This window comes from Mustela putorius, unplaced genomic scaffold (genome assembly GCF_011764305.1).
Source record: "Mustela putorius furo isolate JIRA1106 unplaced genomic scaffold, ASM1176430v1.1 tig00003976_pilon_pilon_pilon, whole genome shotgun sequence".
NCBI lineage: Eukaryota > Metazoa > Chordata > Mammalia > Carnivora > Mustelidae > Mustela > Mustela putorius.
In genome coordinates this window covers 3,647,152-3,663,968 of record NW_025422118.1, presented here as the reverse complement: position 1 = coordinate 3,663,968, position 16,817 = coordinate 3,647,152, and the positions used below count along the sequence as shown (strand labels likewise).

At 34.0% G+C, this 16,817-nt stretch overlaps 1 protein-coding gene across 4 annotated transcripts in view; it reads left to right on the top strand.

Annotated features, from left to right (window-relative positions):
• Positions 1-16,817, top strand: part of ADAM2 (ADAM metallopeptidase domain 2) — a 155,508-nt gene that overhangs the window by 58,898 nt on the left and 79,793 nt on the right. For all 4 annotated transcript variants that reach the window (XR_001180466.2, XR_001180465.2, XM_013059256.2 and 1 more), the window contains exons 8-10: positions 1,719-1,790; positions 2,259-2,425; positions 3,457-3,538. Coding sequence is in view for 2 of the 4 variants with exons in the window: in XM_013059256.2 (XP_012914710.1) it covers positions 1,719-1,790; positions 2,259-2,425; positions 3,457-3,538 (321 nt within the window). In the remaining 2 variants the exon portion in view is untranslated. The remainder of the gene's footprint in view (positions 1-1,718; positions 1,791-2,258; positions 2,426-3,456; positions 3,539-16,817) is intronic.

Genomic DNA, 16,817 nt, shown 5'->3' with positions numbered 1-16,817 from the left:
CATCTTTTGCGGTGCATAAGGTTTTTAGAGTGATATAGTCCCACTTGCTTAATTTTACTTTTGTTGCCTTTGCTTTAGGTGTCAAGTCAAAAAAAGTCATTGCCACCTGATGTGAAAAAGTTTCCTGTATGTTGTCCTTTAGGAGTTTTATGGTTTCAGATCTTACATTCAAGTTTTTAACTCATTATGAGTTATGTTTTATATATAGTATAAGATAGTGGTATGGTTTCATTCTTTTGTATGTGTTGTTCAATTTTCTTAATACCATTTCTTGAAGAGACTATTTTTCCCTGTTGTGTATTGTTGGCGCCTTTGTTACAACTTAATTGACTATAAGGTATGCATGGATTTATATCTGAGCTTTCTGTTCTAGTCCATTGTTCTATGTGTTTGTTTTTATGGCAATATCATACTGTTTTGATTACTATAATTTTGTAATATATTTTGAAAGCAGAGAGCATGATGTCTCTAGATTTGTTCTTTTTCAAGATTTTTTGGCTATTCAGGGTCTTTTGTGGTTCCACTCAAATTTCAAGGCTCTTTGTTTGATTTTTGTGAAAAATGTCCCTGAAAATTTAATAAGCATTCATTTAATAAAATTGAATCCATATATTACTTTAGGTAGTATGGACATTTTAACAATGCTAATTCTTCTGATCCTTGGATATAGAATATATTTCAATATTTGTGTGTTTTTAATTTCTTTTATCATTGTCTTATAGTTTTCACTGTACATATCTTTAATCTCCTTATTTAAACTTATTTCTAAGTGTTTTATTTTTTTTGATGCAAATACAAATGGAATTGTTTTAGTTTTTCTTTCTAATTGTTTGTTATTAGTATACAGAAATGCAACAGATTTTTGCATATTGATTTTTTATCCTGCAACTTTAGTGAATTTTAAAAATTTATTCTAAGTGTGTGTGTGTATATGTGTGTATGTATCTGTAGGGTTTTCTATGTATAATATCATGTGATCTGCAAATAATGATAATTTACTTCTTCCTTTCCAATTTGTATAATTTCTTACCTAGTTGTTCTGGGTAGAATTTTTGATACTATATAAAATAAAAGTGGTGAGAGTGAGCATCTTTGTCTCATTCCCGATCTTAAACTAAAAGCTTTCAGGTTTTCTCAGTTGAGTATAATATTAGTTATAGGCTTGTTATATATGGCTTTTATTATGTTAATGTACCTTCTCTCCATACCCACTTCGGTGAGAGTTTTCATTTTGAAAAGATGTTAAAGTTCATTAAAATGTTTTTTTCTGCATCTTCTGATGATTCTTTATCATCTGATCATGTAATTTGTATCCTTCATTTTGTTGATGTAATGTAGCATATTGACTGATTTGCAGATGTTGAGCCATTCTTAAATTACTAGAAAAAATCCCTACTGATCATAGCATATTATCCTTTTAATATGCTGTTGAACTTAATTTGCCTATACTTTGTTGAGGAATTTTTGCCTCTGTGTTCATTAGGAATACTGGTTTGTATTTTACTTTTGCAGTGTTTGATTTTGTTATTAGGGTAATGGTGGCATCATAAAATGAGTTTGGAAATCTTCCCTCCTCTTATATTTGGAAGAGTTTGTAGTGTCTTTTGTATTTTTAAAAATATTTTTCCTATTTTACACTGAGTATAATATTACTTCTATAATAATAATGTTTAAAAACTAATAAATTGGTAAATTAAACAATTTCTTACCTTTTTCAGTATAATCATATGGGTTCTGATACAATTGTTGTCACTCAAAAGATCTTCCAGTTGATTGGACTGACCAATGCTGTAAGTATTTGCTTTTAAATTCTTTTTGCATTTGCTTGTGTTACCTAAAGAATTCCCATACTTTATTTATGGCACTGCTGAATGCACATGATGTATAAAATAGGCCAAATTATGTAACTGTTTTAAGTTTCAGTTTTCTGAATAGGAATAATAATAGGAATAATAATTATTATATATTCCTAAGTTTGTATACCATGATTATATATACTATAATAATCTATACCTAATTATAAAATTAATAAAGCACTTCACATAGGGCTTGCTGAAGTACAAGCATTTCAAACTTAATTATTACTTGTTTTATAAGTCATACTTATTACTTAATATACTTTCTAAGATCCAATCCAGACTTAGCAATTCTGTTGTTTAATATTTGTCATCAGTGTAGTGTTTATTTTTATAGATAGATCTCCAGATCTATTTAAACCTTGATATCTGAACCTATTTTCTTCATGTTTTCTATTTTAGATTTTTACATCATTTAATGTTACAATAATTCTCTCTTCATTGGAACTTTGGATAGATGAAAATAAAATCTCAGTAACCGGAGATGCAAATGAATTATTATACAGATTTTTAAAATGGAAAAGATCTTATCTTGTTTTGCGTCCACATGATATAGCATTTTTACTTGTGTAAGCATATTTTGGTTTTACTATGTCTTATACAAAGGAACCATCCATATTTGGCCTCATTTCTGATAGTTGACAGGCTGTTAGGGAACATATGCATTTTTTTCTACATACAATATCATGTGAATATTATTGTTCAAACAGTTTTTATAACAGTTATTGATGTCAATCATTCTATTTACTTGTTTGTAGTTAAAACTCGCCCTTTCAATATTGTTACTATATGCTCCATTACCTTTGAATGTGTACCATATCATTAAATGTCCCTAACAATACTTAAAATAATAGTAGTATCTGTCTGAAGAAATGCACATGATGAATGTAGTAATTAGGACTTCTTTTTATGCTTTATTTTTATGAGATAGCAAAAAAAAAACACCCAAGGATATGGCGACACTACTGTAAATTTAAATATCTCTAACATACCATATTTACATTGTGCTGCATTTTAAAAAATATAAGGCTTCCTTTCTATTTAATAAGCTCTTTGTTTTTCTCTTATTAATATTTAGGATCTATATATAATATATTACTATATTATATAAAATATATTTATAAAATTATAATATTTTAAATTATTTTCTGTTCCACAAGTATGCCATATATTCTCATGATCCTGGTTGTCTAATTCTATCCAATTATATAAGAAACTTCAACCCATAAGGTGACTCTGCTCATTTTATTTATCAATTGTATTTCTTTAGCTTTCTAACTTTAAGAAGTTTTATTTATTTTTATTATTTTGATATTTTAGGAATTACCTAATTTTAAAAAGTATTACATAATAATGTTGTTTTCTAAAAATTCAGTATGAATATAAAATTTCTATTATTTGTTTTTTAAAAATATTTCATTGTTTTCAAGACAAGCAGACATATTTAGTCACTTCCAAGCTTCATTACCCTAATGTTAAGTGGAAATATTTATTAATTTATTATATAAATATGCAAATAAAAATGTTATTAGGAATATTTAATAGTAATTGTGCTTAATTTTACAAAGTTATATGACTATGATCCTTTTTTAAACTTAAGTTACAGAGAAAAATCAAATTATGTTGGTGCAACCTTTCAAGGGAAGATGTGTGATAGCCATTATGGAGGAGCTGTTGCTCTGGTATGATATGGTTTAATTTATTTGGCTAAGATGTCTAAGTAGAATGCTATTTAGATTAATATATAGTAAAGCATTTCTTTATTTTATTATTTTATGTTCATTAAATTTTGCAAAATGATTCTGAGGATCTTTGTCCTTGCTGCAGATTGGAAATGTTGGGACTTTAAAAAGATCTTATTGAACTTCATAAATATAAAATTTGTATCCTTTGGGTAAATAATTAGTAATGCTGGATCATAGGATAGTCCTATTTTTAGTACTGTTTTCTGGAGTGGTTTCACCACTTAGCATTCTCACAAACAGTGCAAAAATTTTCCCCTTTCTCTATATCCTTGCCAACACATATTATTTCCTATGTTGTTAACCTTAGCCATTCTTACAGGTATGGGGTGATATATCATTGTGGTTTTGATTCCTATTTCCCTGATGATCTGTCTGTTGGCCATTTATGTGTCTTATTTGGAAAAATGTCTGTTCATGTTTTCTTTCTGCCAATTTCTTAATTGGATAATTTGGTTTTTGTTGTTGAGTTTAATAAGTTCTTTATAGATTTTGGATACTAACCATTTATCAGATAAGTCATTGGCACATATCTTCTCCCATTATGAAAGTTGCCTTATAGTTTTGTTGGCTGTTTCACTGAGCAGAAGTTCTTATCTTGATGAAGCCCTAATAGTTCATTTTTGCTTTTGCTTCCCTTGCCTCTCTTATCATCCTTCTTGCCTCTGGAGAAGTTGCTATAGCTGAGGTCAAAGAGGTTACTGCCTGTGTTCTCCTCAAGGATTTTGATGGTTTTCTGTTTTGCATTTAGGTCTTTCATCCATTTTGAGTTTATTTTTGTGTATGGGGTAAGAAAGTGGTCCAATTTCGTTCTTTTGCATGTTGCTTTCCAGTTTTCCCAAGAGCATTTGTTGAAGAGACTATCTCTTTTCCATTGGATATTCTTTCCTGCTTTGTCAAAGATTAGTTGATCATATAGTTGTGGGTCCATTTCTGGATTTTCTATTCTGTTCCATTGATCTCTGTGCCTCTTTTGTGTCAGTGTCATATTGTCTTGATGGCTACAGCTTTGTAATATAACTTGAAGTCTGGAATTGTGATGCCTCCAGGTTTGCTTTTCATTTTCAGATTGCTTTGGCTTGTTGGGGTCTTTTGTGGTTCCATACAAATTTTAGGATTGTTTGTTCTAACTCTGAAAAATGCTGGTGGTATTTTGATAGGGACTGCATTAAATGTGTAGGTTGCTTTGGATACTAGAGATATTTTAACAATATTTTTTCTTCCAATCCATGAGCATGGAATGTTTTTCCTTTCTTTGTGTCCTCTTCAATTTCTCTCATCAGTGTTCTTCTATAGTTTTCATAGTACAGGTCTTTTCCATCTTTAGGTTTATACCTAAGGATATTATTTTTGGTGCAAGGGCAAATAGGATTGATTTCTTGATTTCTCTGGGGTAATTTTAATGTACTGTAGAGTATTAAATGTGAAATATTAAATTCTTAGAATGAATTTGGATATTTTTGTTCCTTTTCGAAATTTTGTAATAATTTAAGAAGAATAGGAGTTAACTCTTTGCCTGTGAAGCCATTGGCCCCTTTTTTTTTTAATATTTTTGTTCTTTTTTTTTTGAGGGGGAGGTTTTTGCATACTGACTTAATTTCTTTGCTGGTTATGGGGATGTTCAAATTTTCTATTCCTTCCTGTTTCAGTTTTGGTAGATTATATGTTTCTAGGAATTTACCCATTTCTTTCAGATTGACCAGTTTGTTGGCATATACTTTTTTATTGTATTCCCTTATAATTGCTTATATTTATGTGGTGTTGGTTGTGATCTCTCCTTTTTTCGTTATTTTATTTACTTGGGTCCTTTCTCTCTTCTTTTTGATAAGTCTGGCTAGGGGTATTAATGTTATTAATTCTGACAAAGAACCACATCTAGTTTCATTGATCTATTCTACTGTTCTTTTGTTGTTTGTTCCTATATCATTTATTTCTGCTGTAGTCATTATTATTTCTCTTCTCCTGGCTTTAGGCTTTATTAGGTTTTACTTTTCTAGCTCCTTTAGAAGTGGAAGGTTAGGTTGTAGATTTGAGACATTTCTTGTTTCTTAAGGTGGCCTGTATTACTATTTATTTCCCTCTTAGTGCTGCCTTTGCTGCATCCCAAAGATACTGGACTGTCATATTTTCATTTTCATATATATTTTTATTTTTTCTTTAAAGTATTGTTTAATTCAAAATAAAATCTTAAAAAAAAGTATTGTTTAACCCATTCATTCTTTAACCTCTATATATTTGTGATCTATCCAAATTTTTCTTGTCGTCAACTTCAAGTTTTATAGCTTTGTGGTCTGAAAATATGCATAGTATGATCTCAACCTTTGTGTACTTGTTGAGGTCTGATTTGTAACCCAGTATATGATCTATTCTGTAGAATGTTCTGTGTGCAGTCAAAAAGAACGTGTATTCTGCTGCTTTAGAATGAATGTTTTGTATATATCTGTTAAGTCCATCTGGTCCAGTGTGTAATTCAAAGCCATTGTTTCCGAGAGGATTTTCTGTTTAGATGTTGCAAGTGGGATGTTGAAGTCCCCTACTATTATTGTACTATTACCAATCATTTTACTTTTGTTATTAATTGATTTATATATTTAGTTGCTCCCAAGTTGGATGCATAAATATTTACAATTGTTAGAATTTCTTGTTAGATAGACCCTTTTATTATGACATAGTGCCCTTCTTCATCTATTATATATCTTTGATATAACCATACTTATATCAGACTGATATAAGTATGGTTACTTAGGATTTCTTTTGACTTGATAGATGGTTCTCCATCTCCTCAATTTAAATCTGTAGGTGACTTTTGATCTAGAGTGACTCTCTTGCAGGTAGCATATAGATGGTCATTTTTTGTTTTGTTTTGTTTTGTTTTATCCATTTTGATATCCTATGTCTTTTGATTGGAACATTTAGTCCATTTACATTCAGAGTGATTACTGATAGATATAAATTTAGTGTCATTGTGTTACCTGTAGAGTTGGTGTTCTTGGTGATGTTTTTTCTGTTCCTTTCTAGTCTTCGTTGCTTTTGGTCTTTTTTCCCCCCATTCAGTGTCACAGGGATGGTTTAGTGGTCATGAACTCCTTTGGTTTTTGTGTGTCTGGGAAACTCTATGTCTCTCCTTTTATGAAGGGAAGCCTTGCTGGATAAAGTATTGTTGGCTCCATATTTTCTCCATTAAGCACACTGAATATATATACTACTCTCTTCTGACCTGATAAATTTCTGTGGAGAGATCTTCTGCAAATCTGATTTGCCTTCTCTTATAGGTTAACGACTCTTTTCCTGCTTTCTGGACTCTTTCCTTGTCTGTGTTTTGTGAATTTGACTAAAATACATTTTGGGCAGCTTTTCCTGATTTTGATGGGAGTTCAGTATCTATTTCCTTTTCCAGATTAAAGAAGTTTTCAGCTGTAATTTTCTCAAGTAAATCTTCTGCCCACTTTTTCTCCTTCTATTATTCTTCCGGGACTTCTATGATATGAATATTATTATGCTTTCTGGAGTTGCTGATTTCCTTAAATCTGCATTTGTGATCCAGTATTTTTTTCTCTCTTCATATTTTCCATAATTTTTTCTTCTATATTACTTATTCATTCTTCTGCTTCTTTCATCCTGTGGCCATTATTTTCCCTTGCTTTCACATCTTAGTTATAGCATTTTTTATTTCGACCTGACTAGTTTTTAGGTCTTTCATATCTGTGTTTCAGGGACTCCTGATGTCTCCTATGCTTCTTTCAAGCCCACCTAGTATCCTTAATGATTGTTGTTTAATCCTGGATCAGGCATATCTGTATGTCTGTTTCAATTAGATCGATCCCTGGCCATGACATTTTCTTGTTCTTTCTTTGAGATGGATTCCTCCATCTTGGCATTTTGGCTAGGTCCCTGTCTTCTTCTCTGCATTACAAAAGCCTGTTATATTTCCTGCTTATGTAAGTAGTGGCATTATTAAGAAGAAGTTGTATACTGTGCAGGTCCTGGCATGTTAGGATGTGTCTCTGGTGTATGTTGTGTATACTCTGCTATTTTATTTTGGCTGCTGTTTTCTTTCAGTGAGTCCTCTGTAGAGTTTCTCCTTGCCTGCAGTGGGGAGTGTTTGGATCTTGTCCAGAGTATGGTGAGTTTTAATTAGGTGTGCTCTGGTTTGCTTGTTAAAAGAGACCTGATACTATTTCTACTAGCACTGAAGCTTTATAGAACTTTATGGTCAGTAGGTATGGTACATGCAGAGTTTGTGCTACTTATCTGGTATAGGGCTCCAATGATTTTGTTCTCTAGCACAAGTGCTCTAGAAAAGCAGCATATGCAGAGTGTGAGAGGGTAGGGCTTCGTGTAAGCCGTTTAGGCTCCCACTGTTGGTGCTGTGCTTACTGAAGTTAGTTTATGCTTAAGGGAAGAGGAGAAAAATGATGCAAGCCCCTTCCATCATCATGAAGAAAAGAGTTTTTGCTTGCCATTGTCTGGGAAGCTCTCCCAGAAGAAGGAACAATCTCCCATCATGTGTTCCAGGCAGGGCTCATATTTTGCCTTCACACTGACTAACTGCACCCTGGAAGCACTATGCCACCTGCATTCTATCCCAGGGAGGCTGTCTAAGTTTTTAAACTCCAAACTTTATGGGCCTGGCATGGCATGAACCCATTGGTTCTCTGGTGGAGGATCTTGCCATGCTGGTGTTGATGTGGGTTTGCCCAGAAGGACAGACACACCAAGCACAGGGGGGTTGATTTTGGAATAAAGTGCAGCAAAGAGCCAGTGTCCAGGTGAGCAGCCCTCAGCAGTTATCTGTGTACCTATGTTGAAGGGTGGGGAAGAGAATGGCGCCTACCAGCTCTTCTATCCTTGGAGAAACAATGCCATCTCTCCCAGATGCTCTTTATGAAGGGAAACTATCTCCCAGTGCACATCAAGAGATCCTCAGATTTCTTGGTCTGCTTACTTGGCTGTTTGCTCTTCTCCACAGGAACAGTATAGCACCCACCAGGATCCACACTGATAACAATGTAGATACCTAAACTCCAATCTTTGAGTCCCATTGGTTTTTAAAGTTCATGAAAATAAGCTTTTCTCATTTTACCATTCAGTGTCTTTTGGGAAGTGTTTTTCTTGTCTGATCTCTTTTGGGGTCCTCTCTCTCTCTCTCTCTCTCTCTCCCTCTCCCTCCCTCCCTCCCTCCCTCCCTTTTATCTCTCTCCCTGACCTAGGTTCCCTCACTGGGATCCTTTTCTTCCCCACATTACCTCTCCATACCTCCTACCTCCCATAATGTGGCCTCTTATTTCTCTCTCTAGTTACACAATTTGTTGTGTTGGTCCTCAGATCAATTTCTTGGATATCCTGAATGACTTCATTGTTGTCTGTCTGTGTTTGAAGGAAAAGGCAAGCCTAGGGTCCTCCTACTCCATCTTAGGTCCTCTCTGTACTCTTAAACACCCATAGTCCTCCCTAATCTCCCAGATCTGTGGAATAAAATCTAAGATCTATATCCCTTCATTCATACTTCTTAAAAGTTTATAGATAAACCACAGCCCAGGTGATTTTGGATGAGTGGAAACATGTAGGAATAATTAGCAGAAGATATTTGATGTCTTGCAACTCTTTTTCCTGGGACTCATCTACTCCTTGTTAGTCACTAATTTACTCTTTCATGAGGACTGACACAAGCTAGTTCTTGGTCTCAATATTTTTATACCATTACATATTACTGGACACATTATCTCTTGCCCTCAGTTCATGGAGTGTATAGATCCTGAATACTAAATGTCCTCAGAAGAAAACACAGTACACATTACATACTACCTAAAGCAGAACTATCAGTAGTTATAGAAACTTCAAATAAAATAAAGTGTAAGGAATTATAGAAAAGGACTAGTTGGAAGTATTAGGCACAAAAAAATATAATAAATTGCATGGGTGTTAGATTAAATTAGAATCAGAACCTCTCCTAGGAGACATCAGAAAAGTTATAGGAACAGTAAAAACAAAACAAAACAAAACAAAACAAAAAAAAACAAAAAGAAAACCCCAAAAATCAAAACAAACAAACAACAAGATTAAGAGAAATGGATTACTGAAGTAGAAATGCTAATATCTAGATATTAAAAGTAAAAGAGATTGGAGCGCCTGGGTGGTTCAGTTATTAAGATTTTGACTCCTGATTTCAGCTCATGTCATGACCTCAGGGGTGTGAGATTGAGCCACTGTGGGGCTCTGTGCTCAGCATGGAGTTTGCTTGAGGTTCTCTTCCTCTGCCCCTCCTCCCACTTGAGTATGCTCTCTTTTTTTCTCTGTCTCCCTCAAATAAGTATATAAAATCTTTTAAAAAAAGAGTAATGGAGATAATAATAAAAAAAAACCATAAGAAAACTTTTGAAGGAGAAATGAAAATAAATTTCACCAAATTATAGCCATTATCTGATCAACAATACCCTTATGCCAGGAAATCCTTTTTGGAGTCTCCAAATAATCCCTTATCCTGAGTCATCTGGTAGGAGGGGAGAAAACTGAGTTGTCAGATGAAAAAGGCACATAAAATGTCAAAATAGAATTAAAAAAATGCACACTGACAATGAAATGAAAATATCAAATACAAAGAGAAATTTCTTTATCTCTTGAAAAAAGAAAATCATAATAAAAAAGTTCTATAATGGGAAAGATCACATTGAATACAAAAAAAGATAGTATTCTTAAAATAATAACATAAAAGTACTTTAAAAGCACAATTAATATCTTTAAAAAATCGTTCAACATAAGACACAATAAAAACAGTCTCAGGTATATAAGTCCTCAAAAGATTTACCAAATGAATGACTAACATTCAGAATACATTTGTAGAAATTACTTATAATATGAAAAACTACAAGGATCAGGAAACTAAAAGTGAATAAATATTGCTAAATTTTATTATTGTCTTAAAATTAAAAGAGCTGGAACTGAGTTCTGTGCGAAATGACAGGTATTATATCAATATTAAACCAGAGCACATTCTATGATGGTGTGGTTAAGAAAGTAATAGAATTGACATGAAAGCGTGTTATAGGACTTGTTTTCTTAAGAGAAAGGTATAGATAATGATAAATTTTAGAAAGAAGTAAGGGCATATGAGATGAATATTGGTCTTAAGAACAGGTAGTAAGAACAAAGCTATACTATTTAATAACCTAATGAAAGAAATGAAAATACAGCCAAGGAAGAAGAAGCATAAGAACAATAATGCAAAATAGAACAGAATAGAAAATGAATAGAAAATATAAAATAAAATGGTTTAATATATTTTAATATAACAGCAATTGTGTGAATATAAATTAGGTTAAACTCACCAACTAAGTGATAAAATCTTTGATGGATTTAAATATTATTTAAAGGTCAAATATTTATTTGTAAGAGATATACTAGGACTAAGTGAAGGTGAATATAAAAAGATAAAATATATTGAAGTTAAATAAAAAGCAAGTAAATATGAGAAGACAGAATTTATAGAAAACATAGAAAACAAATAGGCATAAATTTCATGGTAGGTTTCCATGTAGATATTTTGCATATATTAAGTACCATATATATAGGTATTTGACCTTCTTGGAAATATTGGTGAATATTATATTTTAAATATAATATGTGTTTCTGTTATGTTGAAAAATATTATCCACTGATTTGTATATTTCTATATTTATTTGTAGTTTTAAATTTAAATTTTCTGTGTCCAATATTGTCTTATGTGAATAAGGAAAATTGCATTCTTTTTTCCTTTCTAATACAAACATCTTTTAAGGTATTTCCTCCTATTGAATTGGCTAGGATCTCAAGAATAATATTCAATTGAAACAGTTGAATTGAACAGTGTTAATTTATTTATTTAAGATTTGATTTATTTACTTGACAAAGAGACAGCAATAGAGGTCACAAAAGCAGAGGAAGGAGGGAAGGGGGGAGGGAGAGAGAGAAGCAGGCTTCCCGTTTAGCAGGGAGCCCCATGTAGGGCTTGACCCCAGAACCCTGGGACATTGACTTGTGCTGAAGGCAGATGTTTAACAACTGAGCCACCCAGGAACCCCAAATTGAACAATGTTTAATTGAATCAATTGTATTCATTCTTGTATCATTCTTGATTTTAAGGGAAAAACTCAGTATTTCACTGTTAGGTATTATGTTTGCTCTAGATTATTACAGACACTTTGTAACATAATAAAGATGCTCATTTTTATTTTGAATTTTCTAAGCTTTTTAAAATGTATTTTATTTTTTTAATCATATCTTTGTTTCTTATAAAAATTTTGTTGAAATATCCTTATCATATAAAACTAAATTATCTTTCCAATTTTATAGAAATAATGATGCAGTCCGAACCAAAATATCAGCAGGCTTTTTTCCTTTTTTTTTTTTTTTGGTAAATACTAACAAGCTGATAAAAAATTTCATATACAAATATTAAAAAGAAAATAGATAAAGCAAGTTTAGAAATTGAAGGAAAAGTAGAAGATAAAAACTTCTAGGGAGGAGTCAAGATGGCAGAGAAGTAGCAGGCTGAGACTACTTCAGCTAGCAGGAGATCAGCTAGATAGCTTATCTAAAGATTGCAAACACCTACAAATCCAATGGCAGATCAAAGAGAAGAAGAACAGTAATTCTAGAAACAGAAAAACTACCACTTTCTGAAAGGTAGGACTGGCGGAGAAGTGAATCCAAAGCGACGGGAAGATAGACCCCGGGGGGAGGGGCAGCTCCTGGCAAGCGGCGGAGCAACGGAGCACAAAATCAGGACTTTTAAAAGTCTGTTCCGCTGAGGGACATCGCTCCAGGGTTTAAACCGGGCTGAAGCCCACGCAGGGTCAGCGTGGCCTCAGATCCCGCAGGGTCACAGAAGGATCGGGAGTGTCTGAGTGTGGCAGAGCTTGCGGGTATTAGAATGGGGAATCCAGCTACAGAGACAGAGCGGAGGAGTGAGCTCCCGGCTCAGGGTTACCTTGAACGATTCGCGGGATTGGTGAGCTTGGAGTGTGGCCGGAGGCCATGGAGACGGGAGTTACTGGGCACTGTTCTCTGAGGGTGCACTGAGGAGTGGGGCCCTGGGGTCTCGGCTCCTCCAGGCCAGAGACATGGAGGCCGCCATTTTCATTCCCATCCTCCAGAACTCTATGGAAAGCATTCAGGGAACAAAAGCTTCCGAAAGCAAACCCAAGAGGATTACTCAGCCTGGCCCCTGGTAAGGGCGGTGCAATTCCGCCTGGGGCAAAGACGCTTGAGCATCACTACACCAGGCCCCTCCCCCAGAAGATCAACAAGAAATCCAGCCAGGACCCAAGTTCACCTACCAAGCAGTGCAGTTTCAATACCAAGGAGAGCAGCGGAATTCCAGAGGAGGAGAAAGCAAAGCACAGAACTCATGGCTTTCTCCCCATGATTCATTAGTCTTGCAGTTAATTTAATTTTTTTTCTTTTTCAATTTTTTTCTCTTCTTCTGCTAAATTTTTTTTAACTTTTACCCTTTTCTTTTTTAATGTTTTTAAACTAGTTTATCTAATATATATATTTTCTTTTTTATATTTTTTCTTTATTCATTTTCTTTTTTTAATTGTTTCTTTTCTTTCTTTCTTTCTTTCTTTTTTTTTCTTTCTGAACCTCTTTTTATCCACTTTCTCCCCCCTCACGATTTGGGATCTCTTCTGATTTGGTTAAAGCATATTTTCCTGGGGTTGTTGCCACCCTTTTAGTATTTTACTTGCTCCTTCATACACTCTTATCTGGACAAAATGACAAGGCAGTAAAATTCACCACAAAAAAAAGAACAAGAGGCAGTACTAAAGGCTAGGGACCTAATCAATACAGACATTGGTAATATGTCAGATCTGGAGTTCAGAATGACGATTCTCAAAGGTTCTAGCCGGGCTTGAAAAAGGCATGGAAGATATTAGGGAAACCCTCTTGGGAGATATAAAAGCCCTTTCTGGAGAAATAAAAGAACTAAAATCTAACCAAGTTGAAATTTAAAAAAGTTATTAATGAGGTGCAATCAAATATGGAGGCTCTCACTGCTAGGATAAATGAGGCAGAATAAAGAATTAGTGATATAGAAGACCAAATGACAGAGAATAAAGAAGTTGAGCAAAAGAGGGACAAACAGCTACTGGACCACGAGGGGAGAATTCGAGAGATAAGTGACACCATAAGACGAAACAACATTAGAATAATTGGGATTCCAGAAGCAGAAGAAAGAGAGAGGAGCAGAATTATTGGGGAGAATTTCCTCAATATGGCAAAGGGAACAAGCATCAAAATCCAGGAGGTGCAGAGAACCCCGCTCAAAATCAATAAGAATAGGCCCTAAGCAGAGGGACACAGGCCAGGAGGTATAAGGGAAAGAGAAGGGTAGAAGAGAAGTTTAATTTGGAACCTAAACTTGAAAGGGTAGAGTGATGCTTGTGATGATTAATTTGTATGTTGACTTGGAGAGTTTTTGATGAGATTAATATTTAAATTGGTGAAATCTGGGTGCTTAGGTGGCTCTGCCTTTGGCTTGGGTCATGATCTCAGGGTCCTGGGATTGAGCCCCAAGTTGGGCTCCCTACTCAGCAGGGAGCCTGATTCCCCCTCTCTGTTGGCCTGCCTCTCTGTCTCTTTGTGAACTCTCTGTCAAACAAATAAATAAAATCTTTTAAAAAATTGGTGAAATTTGAGTAAAATATATTGCCCTCCCTAATGTGGGTGGCCTCATCCAATCAGTTGAGAGCTTGAATAGAACAAAATGATCATCCTCCCCAAACAGGAGAGAAATCTTCAGCAGAACTGCCTTCAGATTTCATGTGCACCATCATCATCTTTGAGTGTTCTCAGCCTTCTGGTCTTCAAACTGGAATGTAATCACTGGTTCTGCTGGGTCTCTAGGCTACTGTCTCACTCTGCAGGTTTTGTACTTGCCAGCTTCCATAACCATGTGAGCCAATTCCTTATATCTTTTCCTCTCTGCTTCTCTCTCCCTATGCTATTGGTTCTCTGGAGAGCCCAGATTAATACAATGGCTAATACTTAAATATAAAAAATATATACTTAAATATTAAAAGATAGATCCATGATAGAGATGATCATGATAGATGTAGATAGATGAGAGATAGATGATAGATAGAATATAGCTTTGTGGGACTGATTTCCTTAATTCACAGCTCTCTATCTCCCTAGTACATTTCAGTTCTTTATGGCTGCTTTTTTTTATAGTATTTTGTCCAGAATCTTCCCATTTCTGTGATTGTGTCACCTCTGGAGACCAAGTACTGGAGAAGAGAATATAACAGAACTACCTTATTTGATCCCAAACTCATTAACATAAAACTCTATGAAAGGAAAGGAATAATGCTCCTCCTTTGGAACTTTGGTTCTGTAATTACCCCCTTATGGCAGCTTTGGTGGTGCTAAAGCTGCTGAAGAATCATCTGATGGATGGAGCATGAAAGAACAGAAGGAAAAAGAAAAAAGAAATAAATAGGATATACCCACTTTCCCTGAGATTTAAGAGTTTCCTTTTCCACTCTTCAATTCAGAACTTCAGAACTTCTCCTGGTTCTCTGTGTGCACTATAGTGCTTGCTTGCAAATTCAGACTATATGGCTTTTAGGTTGGGAGAGACCAATCCACTGGTACTTTGAATTTGGGTGTTCTTCCCCTTTTGAATGCTGATACTTTCAGGCTTGTAAAATCAAATAGTTGTGTATCTATTCTGTCTTGGTATTATAGCTGAGTTCAGTGGGAGAGATAGACTGACATTTGTTTGTTCCATCTTTTTGGAAATGGAGTCTATACACTGAAATTTAAACAATGAAAATTTATACAATGTAAGTACTAAACAAAAGCAATTTGTTTTGGGTATATTAAAACAAAATACAAAATACTTGCTTTAATTAGGTTGGGTTGCCATAACCAAATAACATAGAGTGGGTAGATCAAACCACACAAATTTATTTTCTTCCAATTCTAGAGGCTGGATGTTTTCGATGAGGGTGACAGCAAGGTCAGGTTCTGGTGAGAGCTCTGTCTTGCTTGCTTGCAGGTATCTGCCTTCTCTTGTGTTCTCAAATAGTGGGGAGAAGTGGGGAAAGAGAGAAAGAGAAAGAGATATTCTTTTTTTTTAAGGCCACAGTTTTATCAGATGCCCCTATTTAACCTTAATTATTTCTAAATACCCATCTCCAAACACAGTCACATTGGTCACACTGGGGGCTGAGGTTTCAGCATAGGATGTTGCAAAGGACACAATTCGATCTATAGCAGTAGACTTTAAGGAAAGATGTGTTATGAGAAATTAACAAACAGGGTTTTGAAGGGGAGGGGATTGGGAAGTTGGGCAAGCTTGGCGGTGGGTGTTAAGGAGGGCACAGATTGCGTGGAGCATTGGGTGTGGTGCATAAACAATCTTGGAACACTGGAAAAATAAAATTTAAATTCAAAACAAAACAAAACAAAGCAAAACAAAAGCAATAAAGAGGACTATCAAATGATAATCAAAGGAATTGAAAAGAAAGACATAGCAATCATAATGTTGTATATAACTAATTATATTGCATCAAAATATATATAGCAAACGTGAAAGAATAAAAGAAAAAAGATGTACACAATGATAATTTGAGAATGAGGAGAAATTTAACTCAGCAATGCCCTATTTTCCATTTTGTTGAAAAATATTTAAAAGCTCTATTCCAAAGAGCAGCAGGATATTATTTAAACTCCATTAAAGTATATTTAATATAAAAATTTATACATATTTAATGTATACACTTTGATGGTTTTATCATATGCATGAATCTGTAATACCATCACTTCAAACAAAGGAATAAATATATCCATCACCTACAAAAGATTTCTTCTGTTCCTCTGCTTTTTAAAAAAAATTACTGAAATAAATAAAATAGTGATAAATAAAACAATATCAATATAAGATGATAGAAATCTTACAGAGAATATTTTCTGACCACTATGGATTAAAATTAGACTAAATAATAGAAAGATCACTTAAAACCTCTAAAGGGTTGCAAATAAAATGTGAGAAATTAGAACTCATTTTGAACTAAATGACACTAAAAATATCCTAAAAAACTCCTGGGCTATCAGAAAAAAACAGAACTGAGAACATTGTAGCTTTTTAAAAATAATTTCTTTATTATGTTATGTTAGTTACCATACAGTACATTATTAGTTTTTGATGTGGTGTTACATGATTTATTGTTTGTGT